The sequence below is a fragment of the Vulpes lagopus genome, chromosome 19 (genome assembly GCF_018345385.1).
Source record: "Vulpes lagopus strain Blue_001 chromosome 19, ASM1834538v1, whole genome shotgun sequence".
NCBI lineage: Eukaryota > Metazoa > Chordata > Mammalia > Carnivora > Canidae > Vulpes > Vulpes lagopus.
In genome coordinates this window covers 38,401,296-38,415,805 of record NC_054842.1, presented here as the reverse complement: position 1 = coordinate 38,415,805, position 14,510 = coordinate 38,401,296, and the positions used below count along the sequence as shown (strand labels likewise).

Sequence of the window (14,510 nt, the reverse complement as noted above, 5' to 3'; positions counted from 1 at the left end):
GCCAGGTTTTTAATTCAAGATTAAAACATATTCAAGGCAAAAATAAATTAACAAATTAATTAATTAAAATAAATTAATTAATTATTCAAGGGAAGTGGAAGAGATTTAAGATGAAAATAGAAACAAATGCGAAACTATTTAATTTGAGGGACCCTCGGTGGCTGGCTCAGTGGTTGAGCATCTGCCTTCAGCTCAGGGCATGATCCTGGGATCCAGGAATTGAGTTCCGCATTGGGATCCCTGTGAGGAGCCTGCTTCTCCCTCTGCCTGTGTGTCTGCTCCTCTCTCTGGGTCTCTCATGAATAAATAAATAAAATCTTTTTAAAAAATTTAATTTGATCAATAAAACCAGTTTCATTAGCAAACCTGAGAAAAGATAAAATATATGATTTTTAGGAAAACAAACATTTCCAAATCCAAACATTTCCAAACATTCCCAAACATTTCCAAACAAAAATTTCCAAAGTTTTTACAAAACCAAAAAAAAAACAAGGCTCTACCCCTAAAACCCATACTATGTCCAAATGGATTTAGTTGGTTCTCCCAATTTTCAAGGAATAGACTCTATAAACTATCCTTTTAGTATGTTCTGTAAGTTACCTAAATGGTTTTTATAAAGCCAGCATATGTGGTACCAAAACTGGACAGACAGTATCCACACAAATTGCGCACATGTATTTTATTTTACAAATGCTCACATAGAGCTTGCATGTTTGAAATTTGTGGTAACGACACAGGAATAGAGATACAGATCAACAAAATTCAAGAAAAGATCCATAAGATGAAGTTTTACATGAAGAAAGTTGGCAATTCAAATCAAGAAAATAATGGATTATTCAATATATTTTGGGTTAAGTGATTAGGAACAATTCATTAAGATTGTTAAATTTGTGACAATGTTTATTTAAAATAAATATTTTGAAATACAAGAATTAGACAAAAGAGAGCAAAGACACTAAGTGACCATTAAAAAACTGACCAAACAAAAATATGCATTTACCAGAGACACTGCAAATTAAACCAACCAGGTATCAGCATGCCATCAAACTGGCAAAAAATTTAAAATAGTGATAAAATCCAATGCTCAGAAAGTCAAAGGGAAACCAGTACTTTATCCTTTGCTGGTGGGAATATAAATTGGTACAGCTTTTTTTTAGAGGACAGTCTATTAATATAAAAATAAGCACATACTATAAAGTGGTAATTCAGTTTCTCAGGATTTACCCTAAAATAGTAGCACACACATCAGCAATTTCCAGGAGAAAAATTGGAAACAATTTAAATATTTATAACAAAATATATGTATATCTTGGATATATAGCTCTACACTATGGATTATGTAAAATAATTCAAAGGAATGAGAAATACACACTGACATGGAAACACAGGACACAATAAGTGGGGTGGAGGGGAGGCAAGTTTTAGAACACACATTTTTCCTATTACACATGTGAAAAAAAATTGCTTATTCCTACATATTCTATATATGCCATATACACATTTAAGTATACACATATATGCATACATGAATGCACTGAAATAGGAATGGCAAGAAAACTGATTTAAAAAAAAAACCATTTTTTGTTAGAAAGATTCCACAACTGGTGGAAGGCAATCAAGAGAAATATCTACATAATCTACATATATTCATATATTTTCTCAGAGCACTTGGGTGGTTCAGTTGATAGAGCATATGACTATTTTTTTTAATTTTTATTTATTGATGATAGTCACACACACACACACACACACACAGAGAGAGAGAGAGAGAGAGAGAGAGAGAGGCAGAGACACAGGCAGAGGGAGAAGCAGGCTCCAAGCACTGGGAGCCCGACGTGGAACTCGATCCCGGGTCTCCAGGATCGCACCCTGGGCCAAAGGCAGGCGCCAAACCGCTGTGCCACCCAGGGATCCCTAGCATATAACTATTTAAGCTCAGGTCACGACCTCAGGATTGTGAGATAGAGCCCTGAGTTGGGCTCCATGCTCAGCATGGAGTCTGCTTGTTCCTATCAATATGTTCCCCACCCTCCTCAAGCACGCCCTGTCTCAAATAAATCTTTTTTAAAAATACTCAAAAAAAAAAAAAAAAAAAAGTGTTCTCCAGTATTCAGTTAGCAATGTTTATAGATACACAGAAAGGTGGAATGTCAATGAACATCCACAAACCCACCCAGATTCTACAGTTAACATTCTACTATATCTCATATCTATTCACTATTTTTTTAATGCATTTCAAGTTCCCAATGTCAGTATGTATACGTTACCCCTAAACACTTCTTCATGCATATTAACTAAAATTGAAGAAAAAAATCACCTTCAATGAAATACACAAACCTCTAATGTGCCATTAGATGGGTTTTGACAATCACACCCAAAAAAATAAACCAATTAAAAAAATGGGCAAGAGACATGAACATTTTTCCAAAGAAGACATACAGATAGCCAAGACACTTGAAAAGATGCTCAACATTACATATCAGGAAATGCAAATCAAAACTACAATGAGGTTATCATGTCACGCTTATCAGAATGGCTAAATCACAAGGAACAATAGCTGTTGGCAAAGATGTGGATGGAGAAAGGGGAACCCTCTTGCACTGTTGGTGGGAATGCAAACTGGTGCAGCCACTCTGGAAGACAGTATGGAAGTTCCTCAAAAAGATAAAAAATAGAACTACTGGGGTGACTGGCTGGCTGAATCTATGGAGCATGTGACTCACGATCTCACAGTTGTGAGTTCGAGCTCCACATTGCTGGGCATAGAAATTACTTAAAAATAAAATCTTAAAAAAAAGAAAAAATAGAACTACCCTATGACTTGACAATAATTCAGGGGATCCCTGGGTGGCGCAGCGGTTTGGCGCCTGCATTTGGCCCGGGGCGCAATCCTGGAGACCCGGGATTGAATCCCACGTCGGGCTCCCGGTGCATGGAGCCTGCTTCTCCCTCTGCCTGTGTCTCTGCCTCTCTCTCTCTCTCTGTGACTATCATAAATAAATAAATAAAAATTAAAAAAAAAAAAAGTGTTGACTTGACAATAATTCAAAGGGATACATGCATTCCGATGTTTATCCACAATAGCGAAATCATGGAAACAGCCCAAGTGTCCATTGATTGCCAAATGGATAAAGGAGATATGGTGTGCATGCATGCATGCATACACATACAAACAATGGCCTATTAGCCATAAAAAAAGAATGAAATCTTGCTATTTGCAACGACATGGATGGAGCTAGAGAGTATTTCGCTAAGTGAAATAAGTCAGTCAAAGACAAATACCAGGTACACCTTGGTGGCTCAGCAGTTGAATGCCTGCCTTTGGCTCAGGGTGTGATCCTGGAGTTCCAGGATCGAGTCCCACTTCGGGCTCCCTGCATGGAGTCTCCTTCTTTCTCTCTCCCCCTTTGTCTCTGCCTCTCTCTCATGAATAAATAAAGTCTTCAATAAATAAATAAATAAATAAATAAATAAATAAATACATAAATACATAAATACATACATACCATACAATCTCACTCATATGTGGAATGAGACAAAACAAAGGAGCAAAGGGAATAAAGAAAGAGACAAACCAAATTTCTTAACTACAGAGAACAAATTGATAGTTACCAGAGGGGAGGTGGGCAGGGGGCTGGGTAAATAGGAGATAGGTGAATAGGTGATGGAGATTTAGGAGTACACTTGTTATGAGCATAGGGTGATGTATGGAAGTGCTGAATCACTAAACTGTATACACCAGAAACTAATATTACACTGTGTGTTAACTAAAATTTAAAAACTTGAAAGGAAAAAAAAGGGTTTTGACAAATGCATTCTGTAAGATCTAAGCCCCTAGCAAGAGGCAAACATTATACCACCCTACTGAGTTCTCTGGTGCCCCTTCCCAATCCCCATGACCACCAGCTTAGTGGCAAACACCATTCTGGGCTTTTTTTTCTAGCACTAGTAAGTGTTGTTTGTTTTAAAATTCATATAAATGAAATCCTATTGTGTTCTGTTAGGTAAAGCTGCTTTCCTGCTCAGCCTAATTGTGAAATTCACCCATGTTCTTTTTTTCCATAGTTTGTTCCTTTTTACTGTGGAGTAGTATTCCACTGTTTGGACATACCAGTTTGTTGACCTAGTCTCCTGATGGCTGTTTCCAGTTTGGAGCTATTATGAATATTCTTGTACAAGTATTTTTTGTGAATATGTTTTCATTTCTCTTGGGTAAACACCTAGGAGTAGAACTGCTGGGTCATGGGATAGGAGTATATTTACTTTTATAAAAAACTACCAGAGCTTTATCCAAAGTGGATATACCATGTATTATTGTTAACAGTGGTTACCCTGGAAAGAAGCTGAAGAGGGCAGTGGACTTACTAATTATTCACATCTGTACTGTAAAAATTCAAACAATAGTGTTAACTTTCATTATGTGAAAAGAACAAAGCCAAGAGTGTACATCTTATTTAAGATCAGTTTAGGGGGATCCCTGGGTGGCGCAGAGGTTTGGCGCCTGCCTTTGGCCCAGGGCGCAATCCTGGAGACCCGGGATCGAGTCCCACGTCGGGCTCCCAGTGCATGGAGCCTGCTTCTCCCTCTGCCTGTGTCTCTGCCTCTCTCTTTCTCTCTGTGTGTGACTATCATAAATAAATAAAAATTTAAAAAGACCAGTTTAGGGACGCCCGGGTGGCTCAATGGTTTAGCACCTGCCTTCGGCCCAGAGCCTGATCCTGGAGACCCGGGATCAAGTCCCACATCAGGCTCCCTGCATGGAGCCTGCTCCTCCCTGTGTCTCTGCCACTCTGTGTCTCTCATGAATAAATAAAATCTTTAAAAAACAAAAACAAAAACAAAAAACAGACCAGTTTAGATTTCTTGAGTCAGCCTACACGGACACTAACTTCTAAAGAGGTCAGCAAACCACAGTAGCAGTTTTTGTAAATAAAATACTCTGAAATACAGCTAGGTCCATTAGTTTACAAATTTCTAGTGCCACTTTCAAGCTATAATACCTGAGTTGAGTAGTTACAACAGACACCAGATGACTAGCAAAGTCTAAAGGATTATCTCGTCCTTAAAGAAAAAGCTCGCCGCCTGTTGTCCTGAAGTGTTTATATAGACTTTTTTTTTTTTTCCATTTCAAAGTGACATTTAGAAACAATTTTATACAACTTTTCTCCTACAGAAGAAACTAAAACTAAGAGACTTTAAAAATGAGTTCTCTAAGCTTAGCTGATGTGTGGAATGAGAAATCAGGTCTATATTCTGAGTGAGTTCTTGTCTGGTCATCTCAGGATATTGGTATACTTCTAAAGTCATGCAGTAAAAGAAATATATATATATGCCCACAGGCTCATTTATACTATGGTACCCTCTCTGGAAACTTCAAAATGAATTAGTTTAGTGGGGCAGAATCATGGTAAGGTAAGGGGAATTATGCCATACAAGTATCTCCACAGGGTGGGGGTGACTGGGTGATGGGCACTGAGGGGGGCACTTGATGGGATGAGCACTGGGTGTTATTCTATATGTTGGTAAATTGAACACCAATAAAAAATAAATTTATGTTAAAAAAAAAAAAAAAGGATCTCCACAAATAAGACTTTCACAGTGTGAAACTATACTAACCCACAATACTCTCACCTTTAGCCCAAGGAATAGGTGAATCACAAGCTGAAACTGATTAAATGACAATATGTGCATCCAAAAAAAAAAAAAAAGAAAGAAAGAAAGAAAAAAGGTGCCCTTACTATGTGTTAGATACTACAGGGATATGCAAATGTGAGAACATCTAGTTAGTAGGAGCACTGTACATAAACAACAATTCAGGATACAATGTTTCAAATGTTATAGGAAATAAATGTGGTATTATTTTCACCTGGGCGTATCAGAGAATGCTTAGGACAGCTGACACTCAAAGGTGGGTCTCTAAAGTAGGGAAGAATTTATGATGTAGGGATGAAGGACATGGGGGAGGGAATGAGCAGAGCATTCCAGATACACCCATTTTGGCTATGACATGTGGTATATGGGGAGTAAGGTGGGAAATGACAGGTTATAAGATTGGAAACTTAGTTCTAAATCAATATATATAATAAGCCTGGAATGCCAGCTGTTTGGAATTTAAGCCATCTGAAAGCAGTGAGAATCCAAACATAATTTTGGGTATGAGAAGTAGCATGATCAAAGCTGTAGCCCTAAAAATAACCTGAAAGAAGTGAAGTTACACCACTTTAGGTCATGATGATTCCAAATGATTCCCTGGATCTTTCTGGGGATGCCTCAGGCATTAAGAGTTCACCTTCCCCAAAGTGAACAACACTACAACTTTTTTTGTAAACAGTAGGTAAAAACTGGAAAGCCAGTGGTCTTGGAACAACTATGGAAAAGTTACAAAAGCTCTTCATCCAGTGCTTTAAGTTTTTAATCAGAGAATTTTTAAGAAAAGGCACTACCAGACCCTGATACAGTGGGTCCAGGGCTGATGGGAGTTTAAGAACTAAGAAATTTGAAACAGGTGGTGAGTATTGTTAAGCTATGAAAAGTGAACACCCTGAACTCCTTCTGAACATAGGTTTTCAAAAGATAATGGGGTGGGGGGAGCAAGGAAGGAGCAGAGCAGAGCAAATTAATTCCTGATTAACCACAGTAGTGGCAAGCAATGAGGGTGTGGGGGTCACAGATTTAAGAGATGTTATGGAAGTAGAACTGGGAAGACAGAAAAAGATAGTGACCTCTGTTTTCAAAAACTGCTAATATAGGAGCAACTCAGAACTTCAGTAGAGGAAGGGGAGAAAACTGTTTGCCATAATATAATATATACTATATATATATATATATATATATATATATATATATATGGTAGTTTAGTTACAGAGCTGGTCAAGACATTGAAGCCTTTCCCTCTCAGGTTCATGGGATATTCAGGAAGCAACTAAATCTGAGATAGGTGTTAACCAAGAAGTAAAATGAGTGATCTTTGCGGTTGTTTTATGAGATTGCCAGGAAGAAGATGAGAAAAAAAGGCCAAAGACAGCACCTGGGAAATACACATTTAGGAAACGAGACAAGGAAAAAGACAAGGAATCAGGAAAAAAAATTATTAGGTTTTGGACGAAGAGTGGTAGTAGTAAGGGTACATAAAGGGCCACTATTTATAGGCCAGAACCTGCCAAAGTGCCTTATGCCTTGGACAAGGGTCAGCCCCAAAATCATACCTTATGATGGCATTGACAAAATACTAAGTAAAAGTTACAAATAAGAGGCAGTCTACAACCAACTCAGTTATAAAGTTTGAACAGATATGTGGGAGGCTAAGTTAGAGAATCCTTTTCAGAAACAATATTAGTAAAGCACCCTGCAGGGCAGAGAATGACACTGTAAAATAAATGCCCATTAAATTTCAAAGAGGTTAAAAAATAAAACAAACCTTTAAGCAGGTCTCATAAGAGCAGTATAAGAAGCTGAATAGAGCAATAAAGCAGAAAGCAGGAGACCTGGATAATAATCCTGTTTCTGTTAACCTAATCAGATGCACCACTTAGGTAGGCATGCCACAAACTCAGCTGAATCTCCAAAGAGAAAGTTAAGTGGAAGCTTCCTCTTAACACTGAATTTCCATGAAACTCAGAGTGCTATTAAAAAATGGGGCAGGATGCCCAAATATTGGGGCCCTTACACTATGATATGCCAATACCATCAAAGACATTTTTTTTAATGTTGCAAAAAGACTAATTACATGGACACATTTCATTAATAGTGCTCATTCATTCTACCTACTATTCCCTTCCTAAGTACTGAGCAACAGGCTCAGAGTTAGAGAATCAGAGAATCAAAGCTGAGTGAATAAGAAACTTATATACTACTACAAAAAAAATCATTAAATGCTATAAAAAAAAACTATTATGGGATACACAGGAGCACTTGACGCAGTCTAAAGGCAAAGAAGGGTTCAAAGATACTTATCAGAGATCAGATATATTTATCAGAGCTGACATCTGAGTACCTAAGCCAAGGTGAAGGAAAGACTCAGAAGAAATAGGCCCAGAAGGGGTAGAGAATGGTAGAAGAGATGACAATGGAGATTTACATGAAGAGGTGTGTGAAACACTTCACAGTTCTATGAAACATCCAATTGAAGATCTCTGTCAGACTATATTAACACTAATATTAATATAAAAAGCCATAACAACTATAGACACAGATCAGGGAGTCTCAGCATAGAGAAAATAACTAAAGACACCAGAACACATAAATTCTAGCAGGAAGTATGGACAGTCCCCACAGAGGTGATGGAGAGGGCCAAGGTTATCCCCAACACAAAACTGTTCCCCCTTTAAGTGATAAAATTAGGTTATCTAACTGTAGATTTAAAAATTAAAAAAAAAATAAAAATAAAAAATAAAAATTTTATTTATACATTAAAAAAAAAATCGATACACAAGAAGGAAATAAGACTACTGAAATGTTGGGATGCCTGAGTGGCCCAGTGGTTGAGCATCTGCCTTTAGCTCAGGGCATCATGATCTCAGGGTCCCGGGATCAAGTCCTGCATCAGGCTCCCCACCATCAGGCTCTTCTCAGGGAGCCTGCTTCTCCCTCTGCTTATGTCTCTGTGTCTCTCATGAATAAATAAAATCTTAAAAAAAAAAAACTATTATGATGTTAATAGTGGTTATGCTAAGTGGTTAAAGATTACAAATAATTTTACTTCAAAATCAATGCAATGAATGCATAATTAGAAAATAATAACTTTATCTTTCAGAATTAAAGTTAAGTTCAGAGTTAAGCATTTGTCTTTGGCTCAGGTCATGATTCCAGGGTCCTGGGATGGAGCCGGGCATTGGCATCCCTACTCAGTGGGGAGTGTTTCTCCTGCTCCCTTCCTCACTTGCTCTCTTCCCTGACTCATGCTCTCTCTCTCAAATAAATAAAATCTTTAAAAAAATAAATTATTTTAAAAATATATTAAAAATGTCTTTTTTGCTCCTTCCATTACAGTGTTAAATGGTTCTTAATTAAACATGACCAATCATGGCAATATTGCTACTAAAGATAGGCAGGTTTCAAACTCTTTTAATACAACTAATTTAATTCTACAGATATAAATCAGAAAGTCAATTTCAAAGAATCAAAATATTTTGGGGGTAGGGGAAGGTTGCTTTTTAACAACAGTAAAGCACATACTACCAAATGAAAACATCTAGAACATAACACACAAACTTACCCCGTCCCCTCCCTTCCACTACCAGTCCAGGAAGTGCTGTCTCCTGCTGGGTGATGGCTCAGTATGCCTCTGCTGCTGGCGCTGCCACACCCACCACTGACCTTCATTTATAGCCTGCACACAGGGTAAGGCAAGTCCTGTTACTTTCCCAACAGTGCACATTTTTGTAAAGTTTCTTTAATGTCACACTCCACAGGACAAAGAACAACATCTTACAAAACTATGTGGTACTGGGAAAATAAACACACTTGCCTTCTCCCCTACAGTCAAACACCCAAGATGGGATGGAGTCTGATCTCCAAGGCATTTACTGAGGCATGACCCAGAATGGGAGCAGGTGACTGAGAAAATGGCACTTCATGGATCTATAATAAAAGAAAAGGTACATGAACAAAATGTAGGTGTTAACAGTTTTGGTCCAGAATCCTGACTATGCTGGGAAATCAGCAACTCCAGTATTAGGTTAATATAAATATAAAGCATCTATTAACAGGTAGCCTTAAGATAATGAACTCCAAAGAAGCCCACAGCAGATGTCATTAAATGACATCAAGTCACAGCATAGTTAAAAAACAAAACAAAACAGGGATGCCTGGGTGGCTCAGCAGTTGAGCATCTGCCTTTGGCCAAGGGCATGATTCTGGAGTCCTGGGATCGAGTCCCACATCAGGCTCCCTGCATGGAACCTGCTTCTCCCTCTGCCTGTGCCTGTGCCTCTCTCTCTGTGTCTCTCATGAATAAACAAATAAAATCTTTAAAACAAAACAAAAACCACTCTGGCCTTGGAGGTAGTCTAAAGGCCAAGGATTCTATTGTTGAGTACATCTGGACAAATCAGACCTATGAGTTCAATTTTCTCATCTATGAAACAAGGCTAGATTAGTGGCTTTCAAACTTTTTTTGACTGTGAGCCACAATAAGAAACACATTTTATATCAGGGTAACTGTATATGCAAAATACAGAAAAGCTTCATGGAACATGTTTCCTTAGAATAAACAAATTAGGTAGAATAAAATGGTATTTTTACTATTCTATTTCATTATTCTTAAAAATGTTAATTGCAACACATGGTCCATCACTTACAGTATAAATAGCAGATGATCCCTAAGCTTTCATTTTAATTGTATTTAACGCATTTAGGTTTAATATTTGCAGCATAAGCCACAAGATTGTAAATTTTCTTTGTTCTGTGTTTTCATGCATAGCAACTACTTACTCCTGATGTGTCCTTACTGTTCAGCCTAAGAAACCAACTCTAGGTACACTCTGATCACCTACATAGTGTACTTTACTGTAGAAGATGGTTGTGAAAATCAAATGAGGTGACTTTATGTATGTGAGCATTTTGAAATTGCCAAACATACAAGAAGCTACTGAAAAGCTTTTATATAGGGGTCCATGGCTGGTTCAGTGGGTACAGTGTACATGCAACTCATGATTTCGGGGTTGTGGGTTCAAGGCCCATGCTGGGTATAGATTACTTAAAAAGATAAAATCTTAAAAAAACAAATCTTTTACATAGTCATTTCAAATAAGGCAATGTGGTGTAACCTGCAGTATTTTCACTTTATCCCAAGTGTACATGGTAAAACTGCTTTTTAAATGTGTGCTTTTATGGGCACCTGGGTGGCTCAGTTAAACATCTAACTGTTGATTTCGGCTCAGGTCATGATCTCAGGGTGGTGGGATCTAGTCCTGCATCCAGGCTCCACTCTGGGCATGGAGCCTGCTTTAGATTCTCTCTCTCTCCCTCTACTCCTAAAAAAAAAGTATATGTTTTTAATATAATCCCATGCACTAGTGAGGAACTTCAGATTCAATGGAACAAATGTACTGAAGACTTGAATGTAAAAATAAAATTAGGAAACATCTTAAATGAATGTCTTTGTAAAATCCTTAGGGTAGAGAAGGCTTTTTTTCCTACACACCAGGAGACACAGCAACTTTATCAAGGTCAAAATAATAATAATAATAATAATAATAATAATAATAATCTCCCTCATTCAAATTCAAAAGCAACTAGAAAAAAATTGCAAATGAGTTTCAAAAAAACCCCAAAACAAAACAAAAAAAAACCTGCAATACACTTCTAAAATGTAAAGAGTACACGTATTAATGCACAACCTAGAAATTCCACTAGTAGAACATATCTCAAGAAATAAATTTGCAAAAACGTATGCTCAAGGCTGAAGGGACTAGGAGGAGAGAGCAGTACATAAAGTATGCACTGGTTAAAAAAAAATCAGGAGTTACTTATATTTCCCTGGGTATCTCCCATGCATATATAAGCTATACATCTTTAATAATAAACATTGTTTTAAAAAATTACAGTAGTACATGGAACTATAAAACAGACCATTAGCCAGCCATTAAAAATGACGATATAGATCTTTATTAAAATGGAAGGTACCCACAACATCGGGGCACCTAGGTGGCTCAGTCGGCTGAGCCATCGACTTAGTTTTGGCTCAGGTCAAGATCTCAAGAGTCTTGGGGTCGAGCCCCCAGGTTCAGGCACTCAATGGGGGTATCTGCTTGAAAGATTCTCTCTCCCTCTGCCCCTCCTCCAGCTCTCTAAAATAAATCTGAAAAAACAAAAACAAAACAACCCCACAACAAACACTATACAGCAACACTTACTGTATGATCTCTTTTCATAAAGACTAAATAAAAACTAACATTATACCCTTCTAAGTCTGCCCAGATATACACCGAAATATTAATAGTGGGTATCTCTGTAATGAGGAAATCAGGCAATGTCTTTCTGAGAATTAGAAAATACCCCCTTCTCCAGGCAGACTCCCCACACTTGAGGGCACACAGCCTGGAGGGCAGAGTATGGACTTCAGCCTCTACACACCTCGCCCGTACATATCCTTGGAGCAATGCCCTTGATGTTGGGCTGGGGTTATGGATAATTTATGCCGTTTCACACTGGTTTACTACTATTCCAATAAACTCAAAAATGTACTGTTGATAAGAATAACATTTATCTTCAATTTTGCAAAAAAAGGTCTTGCCTCAGTCCTTCTAAAATAAATCCCAACTTCACTTATAGTACCGTAGCCCTTATATAAGGCCTACACTTCGGTAACTTGTGCATATTTACTTAAGTGCATATACCCAATAAAAATCTCAACCTCACATCATATAAACACAAAGGTTAGATAAGAAGCACTATCTGCAGTAAGAAATGTCATTCCAACAAAAAATGAAGGTACTGATTACTGGAAATAAGGCACACTAAGTTAGGTAGTCTACAAAAATCCCTCTCCACCACTCAAAAAATTCCTTCAGCAAAAGGGTAGCACATTTTAGAAGCTATAACTTGACCATCCCCCCCCACACCCCATTTAACTCCAGATGCAAGATTTATTTCCTCTTCACATTAGTGGATTCCCAAAAGGCAGCTATCTAAATACAAATCCTGAGTGTGTGTTAGGCAAGGCATCTGTAAAATAATAAAACCGCTGGACTAGGATTAAAGGACAACTGGGTTCTTTTCTTGGCTCTCCGGAATATGTAATTTTACACGAAGCAAAATCACAACCTCTCTAGATCTCATTTTTCCTCATCTCTAAACCGGGGGTGGTGGTGTGTGTGCTAGAAAACCTCCAAGGCCCCTTTCAGTTAGTGACTTTATTTATTTTTAAAGATTTTTTAAAAAACTTATTCATTCATGAGACACAGAGAGAGAGAGACACACACACACACACACACAGAGGCAGAGACACAGGCAGAGGGAGAAGCGCGCTCCATGCAGGGAGCTCAACGTGGGACTCGATCTCGGGTCTCCAGGATCACACCCCGGGACCGAAGGCGGCGCCAAACCGCTGAGCCACCCGGGCTGCCCCTCAGCCAGTGACTTTAAGTCGACTTTCCATTCCAGAGGAGCCGATTTCAGTCAGTAGCAAACAGTTTATTTTCTGAGTCATACCTAATTTACTCTCTTCATGCTTCTCTTTAAAATGTGCCCAAATAGTTCTCCCACTCTAGAAATTTATTCTCACTGGGGGGGGTGGGGGAGGTCAAGACCCACTGACAAAGTGTTCTTCAAAAGGCGCACACACACACACAAAGTCCTCATCCAGACATTAATACAATTTTTCTGAAGAAAAAAAAGAGAGAGGCGGGGGGGGGCGCACCCTAAAGCAGTACTACATTGGCTTATAGTTTAAATATTTCTTTTAAAACAAAAGAACTCCACAGAAAAACCAACATACACAACAACCATCACGTGTTTTGAAGGCACAAAAATTGTGCCACTCGGGATTCACTCGCCCCCCCCCCCCCCCGGTCCCCAAAGCCGCCTATTTGCTGGGAAGAAAACGTCTGTAAACCAAGAAGGAATTAGGCAGGAACCAACCTTTCCTTAAGGGGCTCTTCACGGTCCAAATTCAAGCGCATTTTCGCGTGCCCGGCGCTCGGTGAGGACCCGGCCGCGGCACACTCGTGCGACCCACACACCTACGCTCCCTCGCACTCTTCCGACAGGGGCGGCAGCGTGGACGAGTCCCAGAGCGCGGAGAGAGTGGAAATTTCCTCTCCCCGGGCGTGAGGCAGGGTCGGCCTCCCGGAGCCTCCCCGAGCGCCGCCGCCGCCGCCGCCGCCGCCGCCGCCTGGGCCTGTCCCGGACGGCGCGCTCCGTACAAAGGGAGGCCCGGCCGCCCGGCCCCGTACGCTCGGGGCCCGGCTGCGCGCAGGGAGGCCGCGGCAGCACGTGCGCCGCGCTCCCGGCCGCGAGGAAGGAACCGGCGCGGCCGGGCGGGGGCCGCCTGCGGGCCGGGCTGCGTCGGGGGCGAGCGGCGGCCCGCCCGCCTCGCTAGGAATGAATGGGGCCGCGCGGCCCGCCCTCCGCCGCCGCCCCTCCGGGAGCCCGGCGGCCGCGGACCGGCCGCGGACCGCAGCGCGGGGGGCGGCGGCTGCCCCTCGGGCCCCCGCGCGCGCCTCCCGCCTCCCGCCTCTCCCCTCCCGCCCCGGCCCCGCCCGGCCCCGCCCGCTCACCCCAGCTCTTGGCGGTGCGCCCCAGGAACTCTCCGGTGGTCGGGTTGTAGATGAAGAGCTTCCACTCGGCGAGGCTCTGGTTGAAGGACTTCTTCTCCTTCTTCGTCATGGTGTGTGCGCGGACGGCGAGGGGAGCGGCGGCCGCGGGGGCGGAGGCGGAGGCGGAGGCGGCGAGGGGCGCGGAGGCGCGTCCCGGCTCAGGCGGCGGCAAGCGGACGGCCGAGGACACCTCCTCGCTGCGGTGCGCACTCGAGCCGACTGCGCCGCGCGAGCCCGGCGGCCGCTCGGGCC

General features: G+C 40.8%; 1 protein-coding gene across 2 annotated transcripts in view; it reads right to left on the bottom strand.

The window, feature by feature from the left end:
• Positions 1-14,510, bottom strand: part of ATP1B3 (ATPase Na+/K+ transporting subunit beta 3) — a 44,977-nt gene extending 30,467 nt beyond the window's left edge. Inside the window, exon 1 of one of the 2 annotated variants that reach the window (XM_041734561.1) lies at positions 14,220-14,510. In XM_041734561.1, coding sequence (XP_041590495.1) covers positions 14,220-14,328 — 109 coding nt within the window. In that variant the 5' untranslated portion in view covers positions 14,329-14,510. Of the gene's footprint in view, positions 1-13,581; positions 14,019-14,219 lie in introns of those variants that run through there. The other variant, XM_041734560.1, reaches the window with a different exon arrangement.